The sequence below is a fragment of the Pristis pectinata genome, chromosome 12 (assembly GCF_009764475.1).
Source record: "Pristis pectinata isolate sPriPec2 chromosome 12, sPriPec2.1.pri, whole genome shotgun sequence".
Lineage (NCBI taxonomy): Eukaryota > Metazoa > Chordata > Chondrichthyes > Rhinopristiformes > Pristidae > Pristis > Pristis pectinata.
Window position 1 is genome coordinate 4,452,311 of NC_067416.1, and position 24,310 is coordinate 4,476,620.

General features: G+C 41.6%; 1 protein-coding gene across 1 annotated transcript in view; it reads left to right on the top strand.

Annotated features, from left to right (window-relative positions):
- Positions 1-24,310, top strand: part of LOC127576871 (uncharacterized) — a 102,590-nt gene that overhangs the window by 65,536 nt on the left and 12,744 nt on the right. Inside the window, 1 exon segment of the mRNA XM_052027677.1 lies at positions 19,545-24,308. Within this exon segment, the coding sequence (XP_051883637.1) occupies positions 19,545-24,308 (4,764 nt within the window).

Below are 24,310 nucleotides of genomic sequence, written 5' to 3' on the forward strand. Positions count from 1 at the left end.
ATTTCAAAATATTTATGGTAGGTTGAAGTTTATAATATGTTTCTATATGTATAAATAGAGCAGTGACTTGTAACAGTGCGGTATTTTTAAAATATGAACACGTATCTCTGTTTCAATAACCATCTACTATATTTCTCTGCTCTATTCCCTACAATAAGTAACACATTAACTCTTATTACTTTCTAATTTATTCATCTTTTGCTGTCATACAGGTGTTTTTTAATTTTAGAAGAAGTCTTTCCCCCTTCAGGCAAATTTGTAACACACAGATCTTTTAATATCATAATTTACATGTGTCTATGTTGTCACTACGCTTATTTATTGTGTTGGTACCAACAAGCTTAGGAAATTTGGTATTTAGTGGATTGTCCTGCTGTGCCAGTGCACACAATATAATTCTTCATCTCGATCACCAGTGATGGCACAGCAGCCATTAGAATTTAGTATTCCATAATTCTGAAGGCTCTTTAAAAATGCAGCTCAATTTTGAGAACACTGAATTTCTTGTTGCGTTCAGAATATTTGTCATGTTAGTGAACGTAATACAGTTGTTTCTTGCTGCCACCATCTTTTATTGATATCCTAGCGACAGTGCTGCATCTGAGTCATCTTGTGTGTAATTGTATTTGATCTTTTATTGTAAGCCTGAAATTGTTCATAAATTGATATTGAAGCCACTTTATCATTGCTCTGCATTTCAGTTAAAGTATCAAAGTTAGAACGGCACTTTTTTTTGACTACTACTCCTTTCTTTTTGGTTAGATCAGAGGGTAGGAACTTTGAGCAGTCAAACCATTTAGCGCTCTATCACAGAGTATAGTAAACATTACTGCAAATTGCTTACCTTTTTGTCATGCACAAAATCTATGTTGGAAAGTAGCATTTGTGTAAAATTATTTCTGTAATACTAAGATTCAGTGGACAATGACTGATTTCCCATGCACTATTAATTTGATCAAGGCCAATAGGGAAAATTGAGTTATGCAAGTAATCAGCAGTTAACTTGCAGCTAAACCAGAAAATGATAACGGGGTGTATGTGTGTTGAGGTAGAGGGCACTGGGATGGCATAGAAGTTGAACTCCAGATTTGGTACAGCTTAGCTACTGATAGCAAGTGTTGAGTTGAGGTATTTTGAACTAAAAACTATTGTTTTTAATTTGATTATGGTGGTTATAATGAGCATTTTGGACCCAGTTTATAGTTTAGCATAATTGAATCTGCAATGATGATGACAGCTGCTTCAGAGATTTTAAGAATATCTGGCTTCAGTATTGACTGTGAACATGTCAGGTTGGTCAGAATAATTTGTCCATTTATTAGAGCTGTACATACTTCTGGTTTCAAAGCAGAAAATCTATTGAAGCATTTCAATTGTGTTTTATCCAAGGTTATAACTGCCACTAGTTTCCAGTTCTATGGTGTGTGCAATATATTAATGATGTAACATTTCTCAGTATTACATTTTAAAATGCATCTACTAATTCAGATATTCTCCATAGAGTGGCAAACAGTAAAAAGGTGTGCTATTCTCAAGCTAGGGGGAAAATATTGACAGAATGGTAGGTTTTGTTTCTTTTTGATGTGTGTATCATGTATGCATTGATTGGTTTCATAAGCAGCTTGAAACTCAGGTATTTTTCTCACCATTTTCTCCATCAGTTTGTCTACTCTGTAGCTTTCCCAGAAGAATCTTTATTCATGCAAAAGCCTTGACCATGAACTTTGACAAGCAGTTAGCAGTGGCTGTCAACTCAGCAGAGCCTGATACTTCCTTCACTGAAATAAAGCCCAAAAATCAATCTTAGCAACCTTAACTGAGAAGTTTTAATTTGACCTTGGTTTTCTGCAACTTTTTTTGAATTGGTTAAGGTTGTTGGTTCTTATTGTAGTAAGAAATGAATGGAGCCATGTGTGAAAAGAGTATGTTTAAAAATATAGAATTTTTAAATTCCCCAGTTGCTTTCTTACAATCCTGCTGCCTTCATGTAGTTTCCTTCATTCTGCTGCTTTGTTCAGTACTTGTTGAGGTTCCTTCTTCAGCCACAAATGCCTATTTCACTTTAAGACATGAAAATTTTGGAGAGACATGGCTAATCTTTTCTTTATAATAAAATGACATTTTATGACAACATGTTAGGGAAAAAGAGAAGATAATAAACACTGCTATCTGCGATTAAATACCAATATCTGCAATTTGTACCTTGTTATTATTCCTAACAACAGATGAGATGAGATTGTGTCAGTGCCAGAAGTCAAGATGCAAGTTGTATTGTGTGACTCCTCATTACATGTTCTAATGATACCACTTGTTAGCTAAGTAGTTAATCCAAACAAATGGAGATATGTCCCATTGTAAAGGCAGGCTCTGTTGATTGCAGACAGTTTCCAGTGATGTCACTAACTTGTCACAATTACAGTATCCCTACAAAATACAAAAGATATATTTCACAAAAATTACATTGGTTTGTGTGGGACTACGATGAACACACACAGAACGTGTAAAGTAACCGTTTTAAAATGATGGAGTGAGATGGAAGAGCTGCATGACCTATCACCACCTGCATGGACATCAAAGAAACAAACCCTATTTGATTTGGTAACTGTTATTTCAGTTGTGGAAGCATGTATATTGTTTTCATGTTAACTGCAAGAAGAATAAGTGACTTTTTAAAAAAAACACCTAATACAGTTTTTGGAAAAAAAACCCTCAGGGACATTTGACACACTACTTCAACCATTTACTTAGTGCAGGTACTTTAAACTAGATGATTAAATGTTGCCACATATTTGTTGGTGAATGTTGATTTTTACTCGGTTTAACAAAACTTGATCTGCCAAGCTGAAGCTGCATTTTTTCTACATTGTGCCTCTGACATTTTATAGTGGCATTCTGTCTCCACAATTGTATATATCTGTACAGACTTCTTGGGCTCTGTTTTCTGAACAAACCATATTTCAAAAGTGCTGTTTACAATTTTAATATGTTTGTAGAAATTCTACTCTACAGTTGCCAATTTTTGTAGTTGGGGCTTAAGGGACAAACAATGTCAAAGGAGATAACTCATCTCATCAAGTGTGCTGGTTAAGGGCTCCTCTGATAATCCACTGTGATCCAATTTCCCTGCCCTTTAATATTTTGCTGCTTCAAGTATCTTTCAAATTCCTTCTAGTAACTGATTTTTGCTTTAATTAATAAGAGAAAATCATTTAGTAACTTGAATGATGACCTTCCTTCACACCTTTTTGTTGCTTTTAGGACTCTGTAAATTTGTCCACCATGTACTAAATTATCAGCCAATACAAATAATAGTTTAAATTTAAATCTATTATTTTGCTTGTAGTTTGTACTAGTTCCTCCCCCTTTCAATTCAGTTTGAGTGAACTTGCTCCTGGTGTTCTTTATACATGGTATTATTTTAGAAAATCTCTGTTGTTAACACACCACAATACAAAGCAGTACCAAGCAATATAAAGCTGTGTTGCAATGAACAAGGAACCTGAGATTTGCAAGCAGTCTTTAGGGTGAATGGCTCTGTAGGTAGAATCAATGATCCTCGTATTGCAAATTTCAAAACTCTGATTTTTGTTTTCTGTCTTTTTTAAACCCACCGCTCCCCCCCCCCCCCAACCAACCCCCAATCCTTCCACCAGGGTCACTATAGGTGCACCTTTTAACAGTTTTTAAATCCACCTTATAAAATAGGCAAGGAATTGATGCAGTAGTAGCACACATTATTTGGCTTTGTATCTCTTCAAAAAGGTCTTGTATCAATTTTGTCAATCCCAAAAATATCTGAACTATTATGGTTGCTTACTGATTTTTAAATCGTATTTCTTGAGGTTAATGACCCTGAAATTCGTCATTCCTGCCTTGTCCAGCATAATGCTGTAAGTATAATGACTTGTGCTTGCTAATTAGTTTAATACTTGAATTGGTCCAGTAGTTTTGAAGCTCGAGTCTGGTACAGTGACTTTATTTATTTGCCCTTCATTCTTCAGATAGCAGTGGTCAGGAGATGTGTTGATTGGATTTCCATGTTACACATTAATTTTCGTGAATCACATATCAAAATATTGAGCAAGTCATGTTGCTATTTTAGAAGTCAGAGCATTATCCTGCTCATTATATCATATGTAAATTATCTTGTGTCCCTTCCTCTGTTCAATACAAAGTAACTTGATTAAAGTTTCTGAAATGTTTCACTCCATTAGCATAGAAATATGTTTTACTCTGTCTTGCAGACTTGGTGTCTGCGGGCAATGGCAATCACTTGCAGGAAATTCACTGTCAGTTTTAGTTGCGAAGTAAATATTTAAAAAGTTGGGAATCTGATGTAAAAGCTACATGAGTTTGGTAATTTTCTGGAGGAACCAAAATGGCGGCTAACTCAGACGGTGCTCTACACCCAAACTTGTGGCCCCATCAAAAATGGCAACAAAGCTCTCACACTCGTGTTGATCAGTATCAAATATGCTGTTAATGTCTTAAATAAACTACTTTTATTATCGAAAGCAGATTACCTCAGTCCCACATTTCAGGAATGTTTACTAGTTTTGGCTGCAATTCAGTGCAAATTGAGCTGCTAACAAGTTGAGTTGGGAATGTGTGTGTGTATGTGATGTTAAGCCCTCCCTTAGTAACCTGGATATTGATTTATTGCAAGGGTTTCCTTTAACGTTTTACTAAGGATCATAATCTTGGGCAGTGACTTTCTTAAAGTCTCTCCCTCTTTGTATGTATCCTGGGTTGGCCATGAGATACAGAAGTAGGCTTATGATTTAAAGTCCAGTGGCATGGAGCCACAATTCTGCTGAGGTGCGCACATGACCACAAATGGCTCCAGCTGGGGTCTGATCAGTACTATCTTAAAAGTTCCCATGCTGCCCCACTCGCAAACTAACTCAACTTCTCCAATTCAGGTAATGTTCAAAAGAACGGGTGCCCATTTGGTCTGTTTGACCTCGTACAGTTTACAGCCTGACAAAGGTGTATAATTTTGAAAGCTTATTTTGCAGTCGTTTATAAATGTATCTCTTAAATCTTTGTCCATTTATTATCAATGTCTTGTACAGCTGTTGCGGCACTTATTTTTTTGCACTATTAATTGATTTGTTAAAAATGCAAATTAATTTCAACTGGAATATAAAATACCCCATGTCTTACTATAAGTGACCAGTAATTTTAGATCTTTTTGTAATTTGTGTCGTTGTTTGTCTTGTAAAGTATGTTGGAAAACAGATTCTGTCTCCGTGCATGTGGAGATTTTTGATTGTTATTACAAGAGTTTTAACAAGTTAACAAAAAAAAAGTTCTAACTGTATTGTGTTTGCAGTATTCGCTGGTTGCTAGGCTCAGTTTCAGTACGAAAACACTATTCTTCTAATAAATTTTGTTTGTTAAATTTTATGCTGTCTGTTTAAATTTTTGATCCTCAGAACTGAATTTGTATATCCTCTTGAACATTTTGTTCTCACTCTCACCATAGCACAATGTTTTGGCACTCTTCCCACTGAAGTTGAACTTTGAAGCAGTTCATTTGCATATGAAACCCTCATCCCTGAATTTGACTTTCAATGAAGTTTATTTTGGAGATGTATAACATGGCACCAGGAGAAGCATAAAATGTCTGCATATGCAAATTATAAAGCTGTGTCGTTCAGGCTCTGGTAACCATTAATGTTCAAGGCAATAAGTATTAAAACTCAGGATAGTTTGGATTCTTAATGCCAGCTTCAAAATTCAACAATATTAAAATACAGTGGTGGTTCATATCTCCTGCCTTTTTGGTTTTCCATGACTTAATGTCAGAATAAAGTTATCGTCTCTTGGGTCGTTTAATTCATTGTAAGTATTGCAGAAAGAGAAGTTCCTTGGATATGTTGCCAAAAATCTTGTGTGCTGTCAGTCAGAAGATTTTATTAACTGAACGTTAGATTAATTTTAACTTTATAAAGTTATTGTGTGTTTCTCAGCATATATATGACAATCTTGAGACATATTCTACGTTGTTGATACTTCTTAACTTACAAAACCTGTTCCCACCCCTCCATCCCCAATTGCTCCCATGAATGACAACTACCACTTAAATGCCCTAGTTCTACCCAGCTCCATGCAGTACCAAGTCTGATAGGACATTTAATAATTTAACTGCCTTTTTCATCATTCAAATATTGATAGTATGCAAAATGTATAGACACAAGAGGCTGTAGGTGCTGGAGTAACAAGCAATCTGCTGGAGAAACTGGTTCAAGCAGAATCTGTCGGTGGGGAAGGAATTGTCCTGATGCAGGGTTTTGACCCGTTCCTTTCCTTCCACAGATGCTGCGCGACCTGCTGAGTTCCTCCAGCAGATTGTTTTTCTCGCAATTCATAATTTTCTTTAAATGACAACTACACATTTTGTTTATATAAAAAAAACAAAGTACTTCTATGGAATGCAATTTGTTTACACACACATTTACTATATATTTACTAATTCATGGTTTATGTCCATTTTTTTTAAAGCCATTGAGAGTGGAGCGATTAAGCATTTTGTGAAATAGTCATATTTCTTCCCATATGCTTTGGGTAAAACATTAAACTGGTGCTCTTCTTTCCCTCTTTATGAAGGTGTTGCTCATGGTGCATTATAGCATGGATAGCTAGCGACAACATTGTAAAGTAAGCAAAGTAATAACGATGTAATTTAAGATGTGTTTACTCCTGTTGGGAGTCACATTTCCTGGTGGTAGCAGAAGAATAATGGCTGCCTTTAATAGCAAGTCAGCATCATTGGTATTATTTTTTCCAGCATGTCCCCATAGTACAAAAGTTTTATGTTTCTGGCTGTGTGTATTTGAGAAGAGGGTGGGGGGTTGGGGGGGGGAGGTGATGCTAGGGCAGCTACTCCTTTAATCTCAGAGAATGCACACCAGAAAGACCCAGTTGAGAATACAGTTTGGACCAACTGCATGTATGCAGGATCTGTGCCCTCACAAATTTAGAGCAACCATACGCCTATGCATTTACCTGCTACTGCATCTATCTTGTATTAAGATGGGAGATTTCAGCCAGAAGGTTTAGAATATGCAGTTAAGTCTGAAATGGTTGGTATTAAGAAATGAGCCCACTGGAATTGAATAAGTAATACTATTTCATCAAAGTCATCACAGGTAGCATTTTATAAGCAGTTTGTATAAACTATTTTACATTTGCAATGTCATTTCTTAACAAGTGAGTATTCTTGACAGAAACTTGTCCTTTTAGAAAATACCCATATCTTTGTCACACGCTAATCCAAGGTGAATCATCTTAAAATTTATGGGCCTTGAAAGCATAGTAACCTCTACAACACAGCACAGAGCATTAGCAAAAAAAAATTCAAGACCCAATAAATTGTATTATTATGTTTTCTAAAATAATTTTGTTCTTGGGAGCTGGTGACACTGGTAAGGATATGTTTATTGTTTATTCCGTTGTGGCCCATAGAAGTTGCTATTATCCCTGTGTTGATGTTCCCACGGTGGTGCAGGGAATTCTGAGATGCACAGATGATGAATGAACTGAAATATATGTATATTTATGGTGTGGCGTTACTTGATGGTTGCTTTGAGGCAATGCTGTCATATTAACTTTGAGTTGCAGTTTGTAGATAGTGGTAGTGGAAAGATAGATATTGAATCCACCAGCAGGGGCACTGGTCAAACAAAGTGCTCTGTTCCACATAGCATGTTGCTTTGTGTTGCTGTAGCTCCACACTCCTGATTTTTGAACTTGTAAATAGTGTAAGACTTTTGTAAATAGTGCAGTGCTCTTATGTCTTATGACTTATAAGACAATTTTGAAACTTGGACCCACCTTGGTGAAATTTGGGCACAGACTTTTTTAGGAAAAAAAGTCAAGGCTGACACTCCTGGTACAGTACCGAGAAAAGTTGGATTGTTAGAGGAGCCGGCCGGCCTTTAGACAAAATGGAATTGGGCGCATATTTAGCTTCCCAGGTGGACACAGGTTCCTGGTACCCTGCCTCAATCAGTACCATTAAAATAGACTATGTGGCTTGTATCACACTACAGTTACTGGGATCTTGCTGTTTGCAAATTGGCTACACAATGTTTCCCCACATTGCAATACCTCAGAAAGTACTTCATTGTCTTTGAAGCAGTTTGGGATATCCTGAGGCCATGAAAGGTGCAGCTTTAAATGTAGATGTTAATTAGGGACCACAATCTTATCTGAAATTGGGTAATCTGGTGTAAACTATCAATGAAACCTCTGACCTCTCCACCAACTGAATTGCTAAAGCCGTTTTAAACACAGTTTTGTTTTCTGTGTACAATATAGTGACAGCCCATCCAAAAATGGTGTGTTGGCTGTGAACTGCTTTTAGCCATTAAAAATATAAAAGGTAACAAATATTTTTGGTAAATGCAAATATTGATTGGAATATTACAATTTCTGGATCATTCAACTATTCACTGCTTATACTTAAGCCATGTAAAATAATGCTCATGTTTCTTTTTGATAGTAAATATTTTCATCTTCCATTATCTGAAGTCTTAGCATTTGTATATTTCTAATTGCAGACAAGATTAAGTACCATACAAGGTGTTAACTTGTGCTCGGCTCAATGAATGCTGCAGTCTGTGCTCTCAGATTTAAGTGAACAGCACTTACAACTAGGAGCATGAAAGAGTCTGTCATGTTTAATTCATTGCTTTGTTCCAAAACAAACTAGGAGTGCAGCCAGGTGAAGGGACCCTGTTCTTCTCCCCATGTGTAAACGAGCTTAAGCTTCTAGAGCCAGTGTCACTGTGGACTGTGAGTTAGTGACTGCTGAATGTATGTAGGATTAAGGACACCAAGTTCCATGCCAGGAGCATGCCTGTTTTTATTTTTTTGTCCTTAGCTAGCCCACACTCCAACCCACACCATTGCATAGGACATTTCAACAGTGCTGCAGAGCAACTTCCCCATGTGCACTATAGAATGGGTGAGTCGTGCAGGTAAATGGGGTACAATACAATGTCGAAGCATGCGTAAGAGAATGTATATATTGTGGTTTTACATCCAATCAGTAAGCAAAATGTACTCTTCCATGTTCTAAAGTCTTCATCACAAAACCCAGCTTGTTGCTTATTGATGTTTATGGTTCTTGCATAATGGCTTGGCATATCATATGTTACAGTCAGTTCAATTTTTAATCATACGTGTGAGGCACCTCAGAGTCTGAAAGCAAAAGCGTGGATGCCATAGAAGCCTTGTGCTGCAGTCACTGATCCTAACTGGATGGGAGTCTGATTGGACCACTTGCACCAGTACTGCTGGTTTGCGGCAGGCTTCTGGTACTTTTTGCCGTACCGCAACGTGTATTGGAAAGTGATTGTGGTCTTTGACCGCAGCAGGGCAAGCTTGGGTTGATCTGGCTGACCTGGCATTCTAGTGCATGTGCTCCCATATAAACAAGTGATGTAAGTAAATGTTCAATGTATTCCAGTTAATTGTGTGTATTGGATACAGGATAAAGGTTTGATTTTTATTGTCCAAAAGTCAAGAATTCTTTTTCAGAATTTATATTGGCCTTTTTTTTTGTGCAGACTGAGCTGGCACTTCTGGTACCTTGTGATTGGTTCCCCTGTCTGGTGTCAAGGGAAACATTCCCCCAATGCCCACTTTAAGGAAGGCTACCTAATCTTTTTTTGGAGTGTGAGGGAGGCTGCAATGTTACGCACACTCATTTTTACACTCAGCTGTGGCCCATTTCCCTCTGTAGCTTTGTTCCCTCCTTTACAGCAATAATCTCCGGCCCTGCATCCCTCCAGCTGCTGCACATTCTTTCAGTTCTGGACTCTTTCACATCCTCAATCTGCATCACTCCTTCACTGGTGGCTGTGCTTTCAGTTTGGAATTGCCCCTCCCACCCTTTCAGAGGCAATTAAAAGCCTTTACAATTGGAAAAACAAGACACTTTGAAATAATTAAAAACATCAAACTGAAATAAAATGATTAAAAAGAAACTGCTTACCTTCCTCTTTCCCTGCTAATCTCTAGTTTTATTATTACCATTACAATTGATTTACTCTCCAGTCTTGTGACTGGTCTGCCATGTAGGAACTGACAGAGCTCCCCACGATAATGCTGGGATTTTCCAGCAAGACTTGGGTCTTGCCTTGTACTCAATATAGAATATTGAGATGGAGCTCAATGACAAATGTGGTATTGTCTTTATTCAGTACATCTTGAACTTCCATGTTTATCAAAACATGGACAGAAGCAGAGTCCTAAACAACAGCCTCACCAACCCCCCTGCCATCAGCATTTGCACTGTTGTCTCTTTGTGGTTCAGTATTATATGGTGACAGTTGCATTAAAGATGTACAGATCAAATGCAGGTAAATAGGACTAGTATAGATATGTACATTGGTTGGCATGGACATGGTGAGTGAAGGGCCTGTTTTTGTGCTGTACAACCCCCATTCTGTTTAATCAAGTTGTGTTATCTGGTGATGTAAATATGCTTTGGGTGCAGAGAATTCTCCTGATGTCCTGGCCAGGGAAATGGCTATTGAGAAGTTTGCCCAAGTTCCCCCTTCCATCAATGGTACTGTAGTGCCCCATGATTTTGATAGCTCAGTTTGCAGCATTTAAACTTTCTATACCTGTCCAAGGTTATTGCAACCAATCACACATATTTAGGTGTTTGAATTTTGGAGAGTCTGTGGTTGGGAATTTTCTGTTTGGAATTGTTCTGTCTCCCATGAAGGACCTGAGGCTCTCACTCCCAATTTTTCACAGAAATTGCTAGCTGGTTGTATTTCCTCTACTAAATGCATTCCTGAACAATTAAAGGGATCCTCTTAGAGTAAAGTGACTTGCATTTGAAAACTATTTTAAAGTTTTAGAAGCTCTGCCCTTCATAATTCCAAAGTTAAAAGGTCCCAAGCTCACACTAACATCTGATTTGCCTCTGTAATGCTATACCTGTTGTACAGTAACTCTTTGTACAATGTACTGTCGTTTTCTTAATTTGCATGCAGTTTTGTATTTTTGTCTTCATACCACTATGAATATGTTCACTGTTTACTCCAGATAACAAATTTCATCCAGTGAATTGAATGGTACAGTACATTGTATTATTGTACTTTTCTGAGATAAGGGCACGATTTTAATTGGATCAGAGATGATGGAAGCTCCTAGTTGTAATGTCATGAATTTAACAATTACTTTCTGCTTTTTTTTAAAATATAGTCGCATTTGTCCTTTACCTAATTCCTCCCACTAATCATACCCTTTTTTTTCATGGAGTCCTGACTAACATTTTACCTTCGTTTAACCTCTTCTAACCCACAACATCTCCTTCTCCTCCTCCTTTTAAGCTGACCTTAAAATCGACCTCTGTGACCAGGCTTCTTGTCATCTGTCCCAATGTCCTTTTGTGGGTAAGTGTCACATTTTCAATAGTGCGCCAGTGAAGACCTTTTGAGATGTTTGCTGTGTCAAAGATGTTGCATAAAAGTGTTAATACTGTGAAGAGTTTTGAAATTCCTTCAACTGATCTGAGAGATAGCATTGGTTTATAAAGGGAATTAAAGGAGCTTGGGACAGCAAGAAATTTCACAATAATAAACCTCTGACACAGCCACAAATTGTGTAGTAATTAAAATCAGAGACCCACAAGAGGGCTCTGTTTAGAGAAATGTAAATGTTTGTTTTTATTGCTCTTCTGTGGCATGTGAGCATTTATTCCCAGTTTCTAACTGTGCCTTGAGGTGGTGAATCAATGCAATCTATGTGATGCTCCTCCACTGTGTTGCACAGTTCCATGATTTTGACCTGGTTACATTACAGGGTCAACAGTATGTTTCCAAGTCAGAATGTTGTGACACTTGGAAGGTACTTGCAGGTTGTACTTGCCCACACCTTTGTTAACCTTATCTTTCTAGATGGTAAAAGTCACAGCTTTGGGAGGTGTTGTTGAAAAAGCCTTGGCAAGTTGCTAGAGTGCATCTTATAGATTGGTACACTGAGTACAGTTTTATTCATTCAGTGGATGTGGGCATCTCTGGGAAGACCAGCATTTAATATCCATAATCTACTGCCCTTGTCCTTCCAAGTAGGGATGGGTGATTTACCTGAGAAGTAGAAGCTGGAGTTGGTTATTTGGCCCTTGTGTATGACCCACCATTAAGTAAGGTCATGGTTGATCTTTAGCCTCAGTGCCACTTTCCAGCATGAATTCCTTATCCCTTGATTCTCTTAATATCCAAGAATCTATGGATCAGTTTTGTAATGATAATTCTATTGTTAAAGGGAGTTGGACTGACTGATGTTCACTACCTGCACCTGTGACATGAATACTATTTGCTGCTTACTAGAACAAACCTGAATATTGTCCGTGTGGCATGTGCTGCTTCAGGATTCAGAATGGTCCCATTTCAGAATGCTCCCACTTCTGGATTTATGGAGCAGCTAAAGATGGTCCTAGAACAATACACTGAGGAACCAGTCATTTTGGTCTTGAAATGACTGACCCAGCAATTACAAATGCCCTGCTTTATGTTATGTATGATTTTAGACAATGGGGAGTTCTCAGTTTAATTACCACAGACTTCAAGTTTTAATAAGGTTTAGTAAGGTTCCTTGATGTCGTACTTGGTCGGTTGCTACCTTGACGTCTAGGGCAGTCAGTCATGCTCACCTCGTCACAAGATTTTGGTTGGATTACTATCTGAAGAGACGTGCAAATTGAATCTTCCTCAATCCACAGACTGGCTCAGGCACCCACCTTTCCTACAAGTGGACTTTTACTTGACTAAGATATTCTGATTTGAGAGGATAAACTACTTATTGTTCTTGTTAATTGAAGTGTTGAAAACAATTGCAGTTAAATCAACTGAGGTTAGCACTAGCTAAGACTCCGTAAATCAAGAGATTCCTTTGAATAGCTACAGCAAGGAAATGTTCAAGCCTCTGGTGTCTTGTATATTGCAGTGTATTTATCCAAGGGGCTTGGAACTCCATTGATTGTGAAAGTTACCCATTCTGGGGGAGGAGGTGGGGGGGGGGGGGGGGTACTGAGGAGGAGGAGTAGTTACTCGTTAGCAGTAATAGTATCTACCCACTGCCACTTTGCTCCTTTTCTGAAGATGAGCCTTGGGGCTTCCAAAATGCTTTGGAGAGACAAAGTACTAAATGAACTGCAGATGTTGTAGAAACATAGTGGCCAAATTCATGCACAGCAAGATTTTGCATTCTATGATGTGAGTTTGTTTATAGTTTGGTGGTGTTGGCTGATGGATTGTTCAGGGCACTGAGATGAACAACCTTGCTCTTTGAATAGTGAATTCTTTAAACAGTGGGGTTTTCACATCCACCAAGATACTTTGCCCTCTGCTCCAGTGTAGTGTGTAACAGCTACCATCCAGTAGCTTGAGCAAATATCCACCCAAGGGAGCAGCTATTCAGCCTCAAGGGAGGCATTGTGATCCAGCTCAGCCTTTCTCTCATCCGGCTCTATCTTGTGTCCTTGTTGGAATCCTTGGTGGTGAGTCATTAGTACTTAAAACTCTGTCTGATTTTTGCCAGACACCTTCCCCAACCCCTCATCTCCCACTTGAAAAACACCTGCTGAGATTTCGGTCCCATTCTAAGAAACTTTTCTTATAAAAAAAACCTGCCTGATCAAGCTTTCTGTTGCCTGTCTTAAATGGACACTGTGTCACAGAAGTTGTACAAAATTGTCCCAGTTGTGTAACATGAATCATTTTACTGGGTTAAAGGCATCCTGGTAATATTATCTATTGTTACAGTTTCCCAAACACTGCCAGGGCTGACATCAATTTTCACTTTATCAGAGTGGAAATCTAAGGTGATTCATGTCATTTGGCTCCTTGCTTGCTTTTGACAATACCTTGGCTGCTTTCACACAGCATCACAGGAAGAGACCAGGGGTTGAAGACCAAAAGCTTTGCTTAGAGAAGTTGAGGGAAGGGATTCCAAGGGAATATGAATTCATGAACCCACTCCAGTCCCACAACTCCAGGATCCCTTTGCTCTATTCGTGACCTTGTCTTTGTTCTGGACTTTATTTGCTACCCCATCCAGCGGCAGGTTCTAAGCTCTGGAATTTCCTTTATGAACTTAGTTGTTTATTTAAGATATCTATCAGTCACATGTACATCGAAACACACAGTGAAATGCATCTTCTGCATAGAGTGTTCTGGGGGCAGCCCGCAAGTGTCGCCATGCTTCCAGTGCCAACATAGCATGCCCACAACTTCCTAACCCGTACGTCTTTGGAATGTGGGAGGAAACCAGAGCACCCAGAGGAAACCCACACAGATACGGGGAGAATGTACAAACTCCTTACAGACAGTGGCCGGAATTGAACCCGGGTCACTGGCGCTATAATAGCATTACGCTAACTGCTAACCTCTTCCCTCGTTAATACATTGCAAAACATAACCTTTGATCATGCATCGCAGTGTTTCCTTACTTAGCTCTGCATCAAAGTTTGTTTGACATTTCACTCATGAAGAGCCTTGATATGGGTTACCATGTTAAAGAGGCTATGGGGACATGATGTGTTGCTGAGGAGAAGGTGCTCCTACCATTGGTGGGAGAATGACTGGGTTGGGAATGGATGAGGCCCGAGGAATGAAGAATTCCATGCTGAGAAGCGTAGGGGATTGCTCAAGCAAAATATGGTAGAACAAAATGAGGAGGGGGTAGTGGTGGGAGACGTTCAATAGGTTCTTGGAGCAGGTCAGAGGTTGTGTGACTAGGCTGCTCTCTGGGATGCCTATATTGGGAATTTACTGTAAAAAGTTCATCCGCCAAGGATTACGGTTTCTGCTAAACATGTTTAATGCGAGAATGTTGGAAATGGGAAGTAGCCAGCTTTTGACGAGCTTCCCATTAAAGAGAGAGGAAGCTGTTACCTTTAAGGCCCACCACCACCCCCACATCCCCTTTATTATCCAGGCTGCCTATTGTTTGGCTTAACCTTGGAGATGAGTTTTAAAAGTCAGCTACTCTTTCAGGACAGGCTGGGCAGAAAGCAAGATCAAGAATGCTCAAGCTGTGATAGCCCACTGTTTCTCTTTGATGGGCAGTAGGCTGGGAAAGCAAATTTGGCTGAGTTGACATCTGATATGCTCAGTAAAGATGGAGACTGACAGTAAGAAAACCCTAGTGTTTGAACTAAAGAGAGAGCGGCAGAATGCAAAGTGTTTCAAATGGAACAGTGAAGAAGACTACAAGCTTGTTTTTCTTGATTTTTTTCCCCTGCTCTACTGGGCTTTTAGAAGCAACAGAATTAGAAATTGTGTAGCCTAATTTGCAAGAAGGGAGGCCAGATTATACCAGGCCTACATTAATGTGCGACTGCAGATGTTTCTAAAGGGATTATGTCCAAAGAAGTGGGTCAGGGAAGTCAGTTACCGAATGGTTCCTGATCCCTTGGGGAAATGCAGAAAATAAGTCTGAATGCATCTTATCAGTCGCTGGGTATTACATCTGCTTTTGATATTTCCTCAGTCTGTTATGCCTGTGGGTGTGTGCTAATGAATAACTTCAGCAGTTGGAACACCTTTGCTTTAGCTGACCGTATTTGGGGAGGGGGTCCTGAGTGCCAGTATTTGTGAGAATGGTGTTGGGTTTCCAAGAGCCACGCTGAGATTCTTTGGAGATTGAGCCCTTTGCCTTGTCTGTTCTCCTCACTGTTGCTGTCTGATCAGCGAGTGTTCCAAGCAGCTATTCTTTTTGTGGTTGGGGTATTTGTCCCAAAGAGTGTGTCAGTATTAGAACATTACAGCACAGTAATGCCAACATTTTATCCTGCTGTAAGATCTATCTAACCCTTCCTTCCCACATAGCCCTCCATTTGTCTATCATTCATGTGTCTATCTAAGAGTCTCTTAAGTGTCACTCTTTGCAGCTTTGCAGACCCACAACAGCATGGTGACCACTACACTACTATGATCACTTTGCACTAAAATGGACTTTTTTAAAATTCTAATTGTGTTCTTTCTTGTTAAAATTGTATAACTTGTGTTTAATTTGTTTTTCTTGTGAATGCTGCTTATATGATGCTATGTACCTGTGATGCTGCTGCAAGTAAGGTTTTCATTGCACCTGTGCATATGACAATAAACAAAAATTTGATTTTGGTTGACTCTTAAAAGCCCTCTGAAATGGCTCAGCAAGCCAACCAGCTCAGCGGTAAGTCGGGATGGACAACAAACACTGGCCTTGTCAATGAACTGCACATAAGTAATAACATCTTCTCATTGTCAGCAAAGTGCAAGAGCACAAACTTGCTTTTTGTCATCAAAGCACTTCCATGGATCCGGATACCGCTTAATGTGACTCAGTGAAGTTTTGTTTGATTGTGCTCTTATGAAGCACCTTGGGCTACTTTGCTTTGTTAAAGGTACCTTATGGAGGCAAGTTTGTTGTGTTGCCCCTGTCACTGCCATGGCTGGGTCACTAATAGCTTTTCAGAAGAAAACAATTGCAATTCTTTTCACCCAGCTCCTTATTTGAATATAGCAAAGTAAGAGCTGTGTTAACATAAGAGCCTTCAACATAAGAGCACTTTGCAGATTGATGCTGAGCTAGGAAGGGGGAGATCAGGTGAGGTGGGGAGTAGCTGAGGGAAATGATTCCAGAGAATGGAATCCAGGAGGCCATCACTGTAACCTCCTCCAGCTCAACAATTCTCTGTGACTGTTGCATGCCTCTAATTCTGTACTGGCAGGGTTTATGTGACTTATTATCTCATTACATGGGTTGGTATTGAATTTTATTTGATAATGCATCTGTGCTGAGTCCTTGGGCTGATTGCTGCATGAAGGCCACTGCGTAGATTACTCCTGCTCTGAAGGAATTTTGTGACTCATTCGCTAATCCTGCAATTCAAATCATCAAATGTATCTTCTTTGCAATGGACTGGCACTCTTGGTAACCCAGAATGAGATCTGTCACTTAAGCTGGAGTAGTTGTACTGACATAGTCTCTCGCTTGGTCACTAGAATCTCAGTAAACCACACCACACCCTTCCCACTCCCTCACTGTCTCCAAAGTTTAGACTGCTTATTCAACATTGCTATATGAACAGGAATTTCTTAAGAAATAGAAGAGTAGGCCACGACTTCCTGAGCCTGTTTTTGCCATTCAGAATAATCATAGCTGATCTGATCTTGGTGTCAGCTCCATTTTCCTTTCCTTGACTCACTCATGGTCCAGAAATTCATCTCGGCCTTGAATGTAGTCGACGATTCAACTGTGCATCTCGCTGGGTAGTGAAAAATTTCCGTCCCATCTCCAACTAAAATGGGTGACCCTTTTATTATTTCCTGCAACTGAGTGCTGCAAAGATTGAAGTCACTGTCTTTGAGTCCCGACACTGATTCCATTTCCTAACCACTGCTTCCTTCCCTCTCCTTGCCATCTGTTGAAAATTGATCCAGGCTGTTTAGATTGTTGGTGCGACATTTGCCACTAATAAACATTCAATCACACGTCTATGCTATTATTACATAAATACATTTACCATCGCTTGACTCTTCTGCCTCATCTGGTCTGCTGAAAACCCCTTCCCAGGCTTTTGTTACTTTTTAGACGTGACCAGGAGAAGATTAGAATGGTTGGCCTCCCTCCTCAATTTGAGGTGATCCAAAATTCTACAGCCTTTGTTCCAACTATGTCCCATTCACTTTTTGCCCCAGGCATGTTGATCAGTATCAGCTGCCAGTTAGCAGTGTCTCACTTTTAAAATTTGCATTTTATTTATTAAACTCTGATCAGCTTCAGTTCCATACCTCCATTCACTCCAATCTCCACCAGCTCCACGACTCTCCGAGTTCTCTGCCGATTCTGACCTCTTGGTTGTCCCCAGTGTTAATCACTCCACCAATGACAGTTGTGCCTTCAGCTGTTGAGTGCTTAAGCTCTGGAATTCTCTCTCTAAGTCCTCTGCTTCCTTGCCTCTGTTTTTCTTTTAAAACCCACCTTAAAATAGATTTTTGATCAAGCTTTAGGTCATTGGCCCTAATTTTTCCCTTGATGATGTCAGATATGGTGGCACATTGGGATGATTTTGCCACATTAAAGGGGCAATGTAAAGTAAGCTGTTGTTTAAGAACATAACATAATGCCGTGGGCCATGAGGGTTTTGCCATTTTGATTTTTGTCCATCCAAACTTGGGTTGTGTTGGAATGAGTGTTACACATCCAAATCTGCTGATTTATAGATTCAGCTGTGAAATGAATTTATCTGAGGTTGCTGGCAGTGCCAGATTTTTTTTTTCCCCTGTACCTAATTGTCCCTGCAAAGCAGAGGGAGCGAAGAATCACTGGTGTGTTTGGAGTCAAACTGAGCGATGAAGGCAGATCTCCTTCCCTGTAAAGCTTTAGTGTACCAGATGGGTTTTTACAATAATCTGATAGCATCAGCAATGTGAGCATGGAACTGGGTTATTAATTCCAGATTTATCAATTATTTGAATTAAATGCCCCCGCTTTCTTGGTGAGATTTGAACTCTGGCATCTGGATGCCAATCCAGTAACTTTTGAGATGTAATCCAGAGACCTTCCCAGTACAGTGTTATTCAATATCATAAGGAAGAATTTGGTTTACTTTAAAAAGAGAGCCATCCATTTCTGCTTCACCTTCTGTCCTTGGCTAAGGAGGTACTTTGGAAATGCAGTCAGTGTTGTAATGCAGGAAACATGGAAGCCCATTCATGAATATCAAAAGCTCACTGTGGTCATGAATTATTTCTCTATGTGGGCATTGTGTTGGCATGGCCAGCATTTACTGCCCTTGAGTTAGTGGTGATGGTACCCTTTCTCAAATCACTGCCCTCCTCCTTGTGATATAGATGAAGGGCTGAGTATCAGACATGATACTGGTAGGAACTCAGCTGCTTATGAGGCAAAACAGTGCATTTGTTGATGATTTACCATTCGGGGGATTGTGGCTGATCTTTATCCTGCACATTCCTTGATCTCTCGCCAGTGTAAATCTTTCACTGTCAGTCTTGTTTGCTGCAATTGTCTCCTATCCTTGTGACCTTTACTGTGCCTCCAGTTTCAGTTATTGGTATTAAGAGACCATGTTGTCCTGTTTAGGGGTTCTGCACCAGTTAGACCATAGACCTTACTGAACCACCAGACGTACAGCACAAGCCAGTGTCTAGGATACCTCCATACCGTGCACTAGCTTCTTCATTATTTCAAATGATGATTGGCACAACTAACTTCAAGAACTAAGAACCTGTTGAACTGACACAAGGAAGCTTGCATCATTAAATGTCATTGAAGAAAGTAAAATTATAATTCCTATTTTAAGCCTTAACACCAAGAAGTTTCATAGAAGCAGGTGTTTTCTTTGATTGACTCTTTAGTGTAAATAGACACTGAAGTAGAATGTGTTGAGAGTAATAACAAGTGTGTTATTGGTTGTGGCAACCAATGTAGTGAGATAATTGGGTAAAATGGCATTTGTCTTGTTCATTTAAAATGTGTAAATGTCCCTTTTCTCTTTTTGTTTTTTGTAGTGACAGCAATATACCAAGTCAAGAGGTGCAACTCAGTAAAGAACCCCAGGGGTCCCTGGACCAGTTTATGGCCAAGCTGTGCAGACATCACCAGAAACAATTCATGAGTGTGCTCAGTCACATGCACAGTGAAGCGGGTCCTGAGTCGGAGTCAGTGGAGCATGAGGACATGGCTGCCTCCAGCCCAGCTCCCCAGCAACAGCAGGCCAAAAATGCCGGAGACCCATTGAGGAGCAGAGCCACCTTCCAGTCATGCCCTTCCTTTAATCGAGCGACTTCAATCCAGAGTGACTTGAACTGTGAGAATGGCACGGAGGGCAAAGAGGCTCCTGGTGAGGGTCCTCATGTAATGGGAAGTGAGGTCTGTGGTGCTACTTCTGCTGAATCACCAGCAGCCTTGGGTGGCTGTAGTGGTGGGACTCTCATCAAAAACAGCACTGTTGGGGCAAGGTCCTCCTCTAAAGGTATGTTTACAAATAACTGCAGCAAAACGGGAAACTTGGAAGCTTTGCAAAAAGAAACTGTGAATCGGAAGTTGATCAGCAACTCGCTGTTGGGTCTGTCCTCCAGCGACTGTGCACTCATTAGTACTGCTAACCGAATAGAAGGAGTAAGTTCTTGCAACCAGAAGAACAAAATAGAGAGTACAGTCACCGCCAAAGGTCAGAAGGAGACTCTCCGAGCTCTCCCCATGCAGTTACTGAACCTGAGAAAGAACTTGATTAAAAGTCAGAATGGTCCACAGAGCGGTTCTGGAGCAGGCTCGGACCACAAAGCAATTAAACGTGTGCTGGTTCATGGGGGGCCGCAAGAAAGTGCCACTGCCACCAAAAGGACTGTCAAGGGTAATCATGTGCTTCCAACAGCTGCAAGCGCCAAAGACTGCTGGGTTTTCTCCAAGTCCCGTCCTGGTGGGCGGGGCGCCAATGGGCGCCTGAGGTTAAAGGTGCAGTCTCCTCCCACCAAGACGGCCAGAAAGAGCACCAGGGTGACAGTTCCGCGGGCGCGCTCTTCCGTGTCAACTGTGTGCCAATATGTGAACGAGCACGACAACCAGTGCGACATTGTTTACATCAGCAAGCCGATCACGGAATGCCGCTTCGACACCCAGAGGTCCTGGTCTTCCACGAGAAAGACGGCGAGGAAAAGTACCCGCGGGCATCTCTGCAATGAAGAATATTGGGAGCTAAAGACAGTTCGCACTTCAGCCAGGAACCCAGTAATGGAAGCAAGGAAGGAGAGCCTTGCGTCTTTTGTTCCCAACCCGCCTGCCCCAGTGACCCCGAAGCCAGTGCTTTCTCTGCCTGTTAGTGTGCCTGTTGTTGGTATTCCGGTGACAGTTGGCACTGGTATTCATGGGGCAAAGGGGCAAGAGAAAACACTGCCGAAGCAAAACTTAGTTCAGGAGCTCGAGGAGAATCTAAGCTTTAATTGCTCAGCAAACTGTGCAGAGAAGGTCATCAATGTAAGTCAGGCCTGCCAGTTGCAGGAGGCCAATGCATCTTCCATGAATGGCAATGACCCAGAAGGGGAACAGAAGAGGCCCTCTGGCCAGGTTAACAGTCCCAGCTCCGAAAACTGTCCAGCATCAATCAGGGGTGCGCAGGTTCCAAACGTACACAGGAGCAAATGTACCACTGTACAGGCTGATTCCCGAGAACAGGGCAAAAGCTTGCTGGCTGCTCGCCCAAGTGTTGAGCCACTTGGCAAGCTACTGGAGGAATGCAGGAGCACTGAACAGAGCCTGTCTGGACTGGAACAGTTAGTTAAGGAAAGAGATGAGATGAAGGGTAATTCATCAGCAAAGGACAGGAGCTCTTTAAACCACTTAGAGCCCAGTCTGAATAATGGGAATCAAGACCCTTCTGTGTCTTATTTAGATAATGTTGGAATCAGTCCTGTTAACAGTATTGAGATTAACCTTCCTCAAAACCAATGCAGCAAGCAGAACAACAACAGCAGTGAATTATTAAATGGTGACTTGGGGGAGTTGAGCCATGGTCTCTGCAAGCCAATGGTGGAATCCCAACAACCTGAACATTCAAACAAATCAGTTGAAAATGTTGATAAGGTAAAGGTAGAAAAATTGTTGACTGAGAAAGACTACTCCAAAGGATCGGGGATTACGTTATGTCTTCCACCTAAATCAGTCGCTTGTTCTGTCATGCCCAAAAGCGATTTGCATCCACAGCCAGCTTCCATACACGAAGGCAAAAGCAGGTGCAGTGATCCAGGACAGTCCACCCTGGAGGTGGTGGAAGGACAAGGAACTGGTGGTATTGAATGCCCTGTGCCAGTGAGCAATCTGTGTTTGAGAGGGAGGAAGCCAGAAGACCTTGATGCGAATGTACCTGACCACAAGAGGAAAGAAGACATTAGGGCCATGAGATCTCTCCAGCATGGTAGGAATATCAGCCCCATCAAAGAGGAGACGTCTATTCCACCAGCTTCAGAAAAGAGAAAACAACGTAAAAGGTTGATGCCTGCTCCTTCTGACAGATGCTTAAGGAGTCAACAATCACAGCCGCAGACTGTGGTCAATGTCGGCAATGTTAAAGAGGAGCCCATGGTTAGTGCTGATGGCTTACTAGTCCCTTGTCTCAGTGTGAAATTCCCGAGGAATCAAGGTGAGAAGGGATACAGAAGGGAAGTGTGCATCAGCAGAGTGACATCTGTTCAATTTCCAGTGGACTGCTTCAACAAAACCCTTTTACAAAGCATTATTGACCCCGAGAGCAAGGTCGACGAATCCCTTGCTACCACTTCCATGAAAGATGTTAGCAAAATGAGAAAGCCAGCAGTTAAGCAGGTTGCCTCTCAAGCTCCAGGAGAGGAGCCTGAGAGCTCGGAAGATGAAGAATTGATTACTGACAGTTTTGTACGTGAGAAAACACTCCTCAAACAAGGTAGAATTCTCGAGGTCTGTGTGGATGTAAAATCGGCTGAAGAGAGGCAAGTTTCCTTTTCCATTCAAAATGCTGGAACCACTCAAGTTTCAGAGTCATCCAGTGGCTCCGTGGATGATGTATCTACTTCAAGCCAACAGCAGTCAGGTTCACGAAAGATAGATGCCCATAAGGAAAGCGCAAAGCGGGCAAGTGGTGGCCTTGCGAAGAGAGTGACCAATTTTGGGTCTTCACATCAAACGACAAAGGGAGTGATTGCAAAAGTGTCACCAGGGGACAAGAAGATTGGTGTTGGGTCACGTGACTTGAGATGCTTAAATACGTCCGTCACTGAGTCTGAAACAAGAGTGCTGGAAGAGGACACTGAATGCACAACTAGAAAGTTGCCCACCGAAGTTATCCAAGAGGATGAAGAGTCTGAGCCATCTGGCGTGAACGATGCCGATGCTACTGAAGTGAGCCGACCAAAATTTTTGGATTGGTGCTCGGAGGATGAAAACCAGGAGCTAATCACCACCTTGAACGCCAAATATGAGAGTCTTCACAAAGCATGGATTCAGCTGGAGAAGGAAGGGCCGGTGATTCAAAAAGCCAAATCCAAGACCGATCGTCTCAAGGAAATTTGGAAAAGCAGGAAGAGGGCGCGCAAAGTCAGAGGATTGTATGACCACAAAATATCTCCAGTGCAGAAACTCTTTGTGGCCAACTTCAACTTGGCCAACATTTGCAAGTGGTTCATGGAGACGACCGAGACCAAATCTCTAGTGATTGTCAAGAACGTCAGCGCCAGGAATCCGCTGGAAGCCATGAAAGCCAAGACCTTCCTGCAGAAGAGCTCCATGGCTGGTCTTTTTCCCAGTCCGCAAGCTGAGCGGCTAAAGAAACACCTGAAAAAGTTCGCCATGGCCTCGCCTGCTCGAAACAACTCGAAGACCCGGGCGCTGCTAGATAGTGTGCGGAGGATGAGCTTGATGGGAGGAGAGCGAGCTAGGCAGCAGCAGGACTTACTGCCAGACGCTGGAGGTGGCCTGTCCCCCAGGGACCTCTTCCTGGCCAAAGGGCCAGATGGCCAAGAGGAAGGGGCTGGTCCCCCTTCAAGTAGGATGGCGCCCCAACTCTCCAAACACTTGGGGCTGAAAAAACCCGTCAGTGCTTGGATCCTGAGGAAGTACTCTAACATGATGGGCAAACTCCACAAATTTCAGCACGGGAAAGAGCAAGCTGGGCGAAAACACACAGGCAAGCACAAGAGTGTTTGCATGAATCCCCTGGTCTCACCCAAGCTGACCTCGCAGACCCAGTTAGACTCTCCCAGGAACCCTCTGCCTGCCGCCCCGAGGAGACCCGAGGAGAGCAAAGGGAAGCGGAAAGGACCCAGGGATGCTCCCATCAAGGAACCTCGCTTGGCGCGGGCAAAGACCTCCAAGTCCGAGGCCATATCTCCTGCACTTCCGTCCAAGTCCACACCCAAGCAGTTCCCAGCCAGCCGGAAACCCAAAGCTGACGGCAGCTCCAGCAAGCCACCAGCTCCCAAGAAGGCTGGCGGTGGTGGAAAATCCAGCAGTCTGCCCACAAAGACCTTCCCGAAAAGCACAGAGAAGAGGTCCCCCAGTACCGGACTGAAAATCGTTCCGAGGTCCAAGAACAGGTCCCGTACTCGAGATAGGGTCAGAGGCACAAAGGTCAATGCCAAGAAAAAGAGCAGTGTGGGCAAGGAGCGACAGACAAAACAGGCTCAGAGGAAGGCAGTGTCCCCAGCCAAGGCCAAACAGCGGGACAAGACAGGCACCAAAATTAGAAACAAAGCAGCCATCCCAGCCAAGCACAGGCCAAAGTGTGACGTCTCATCAGAGGCTAAGC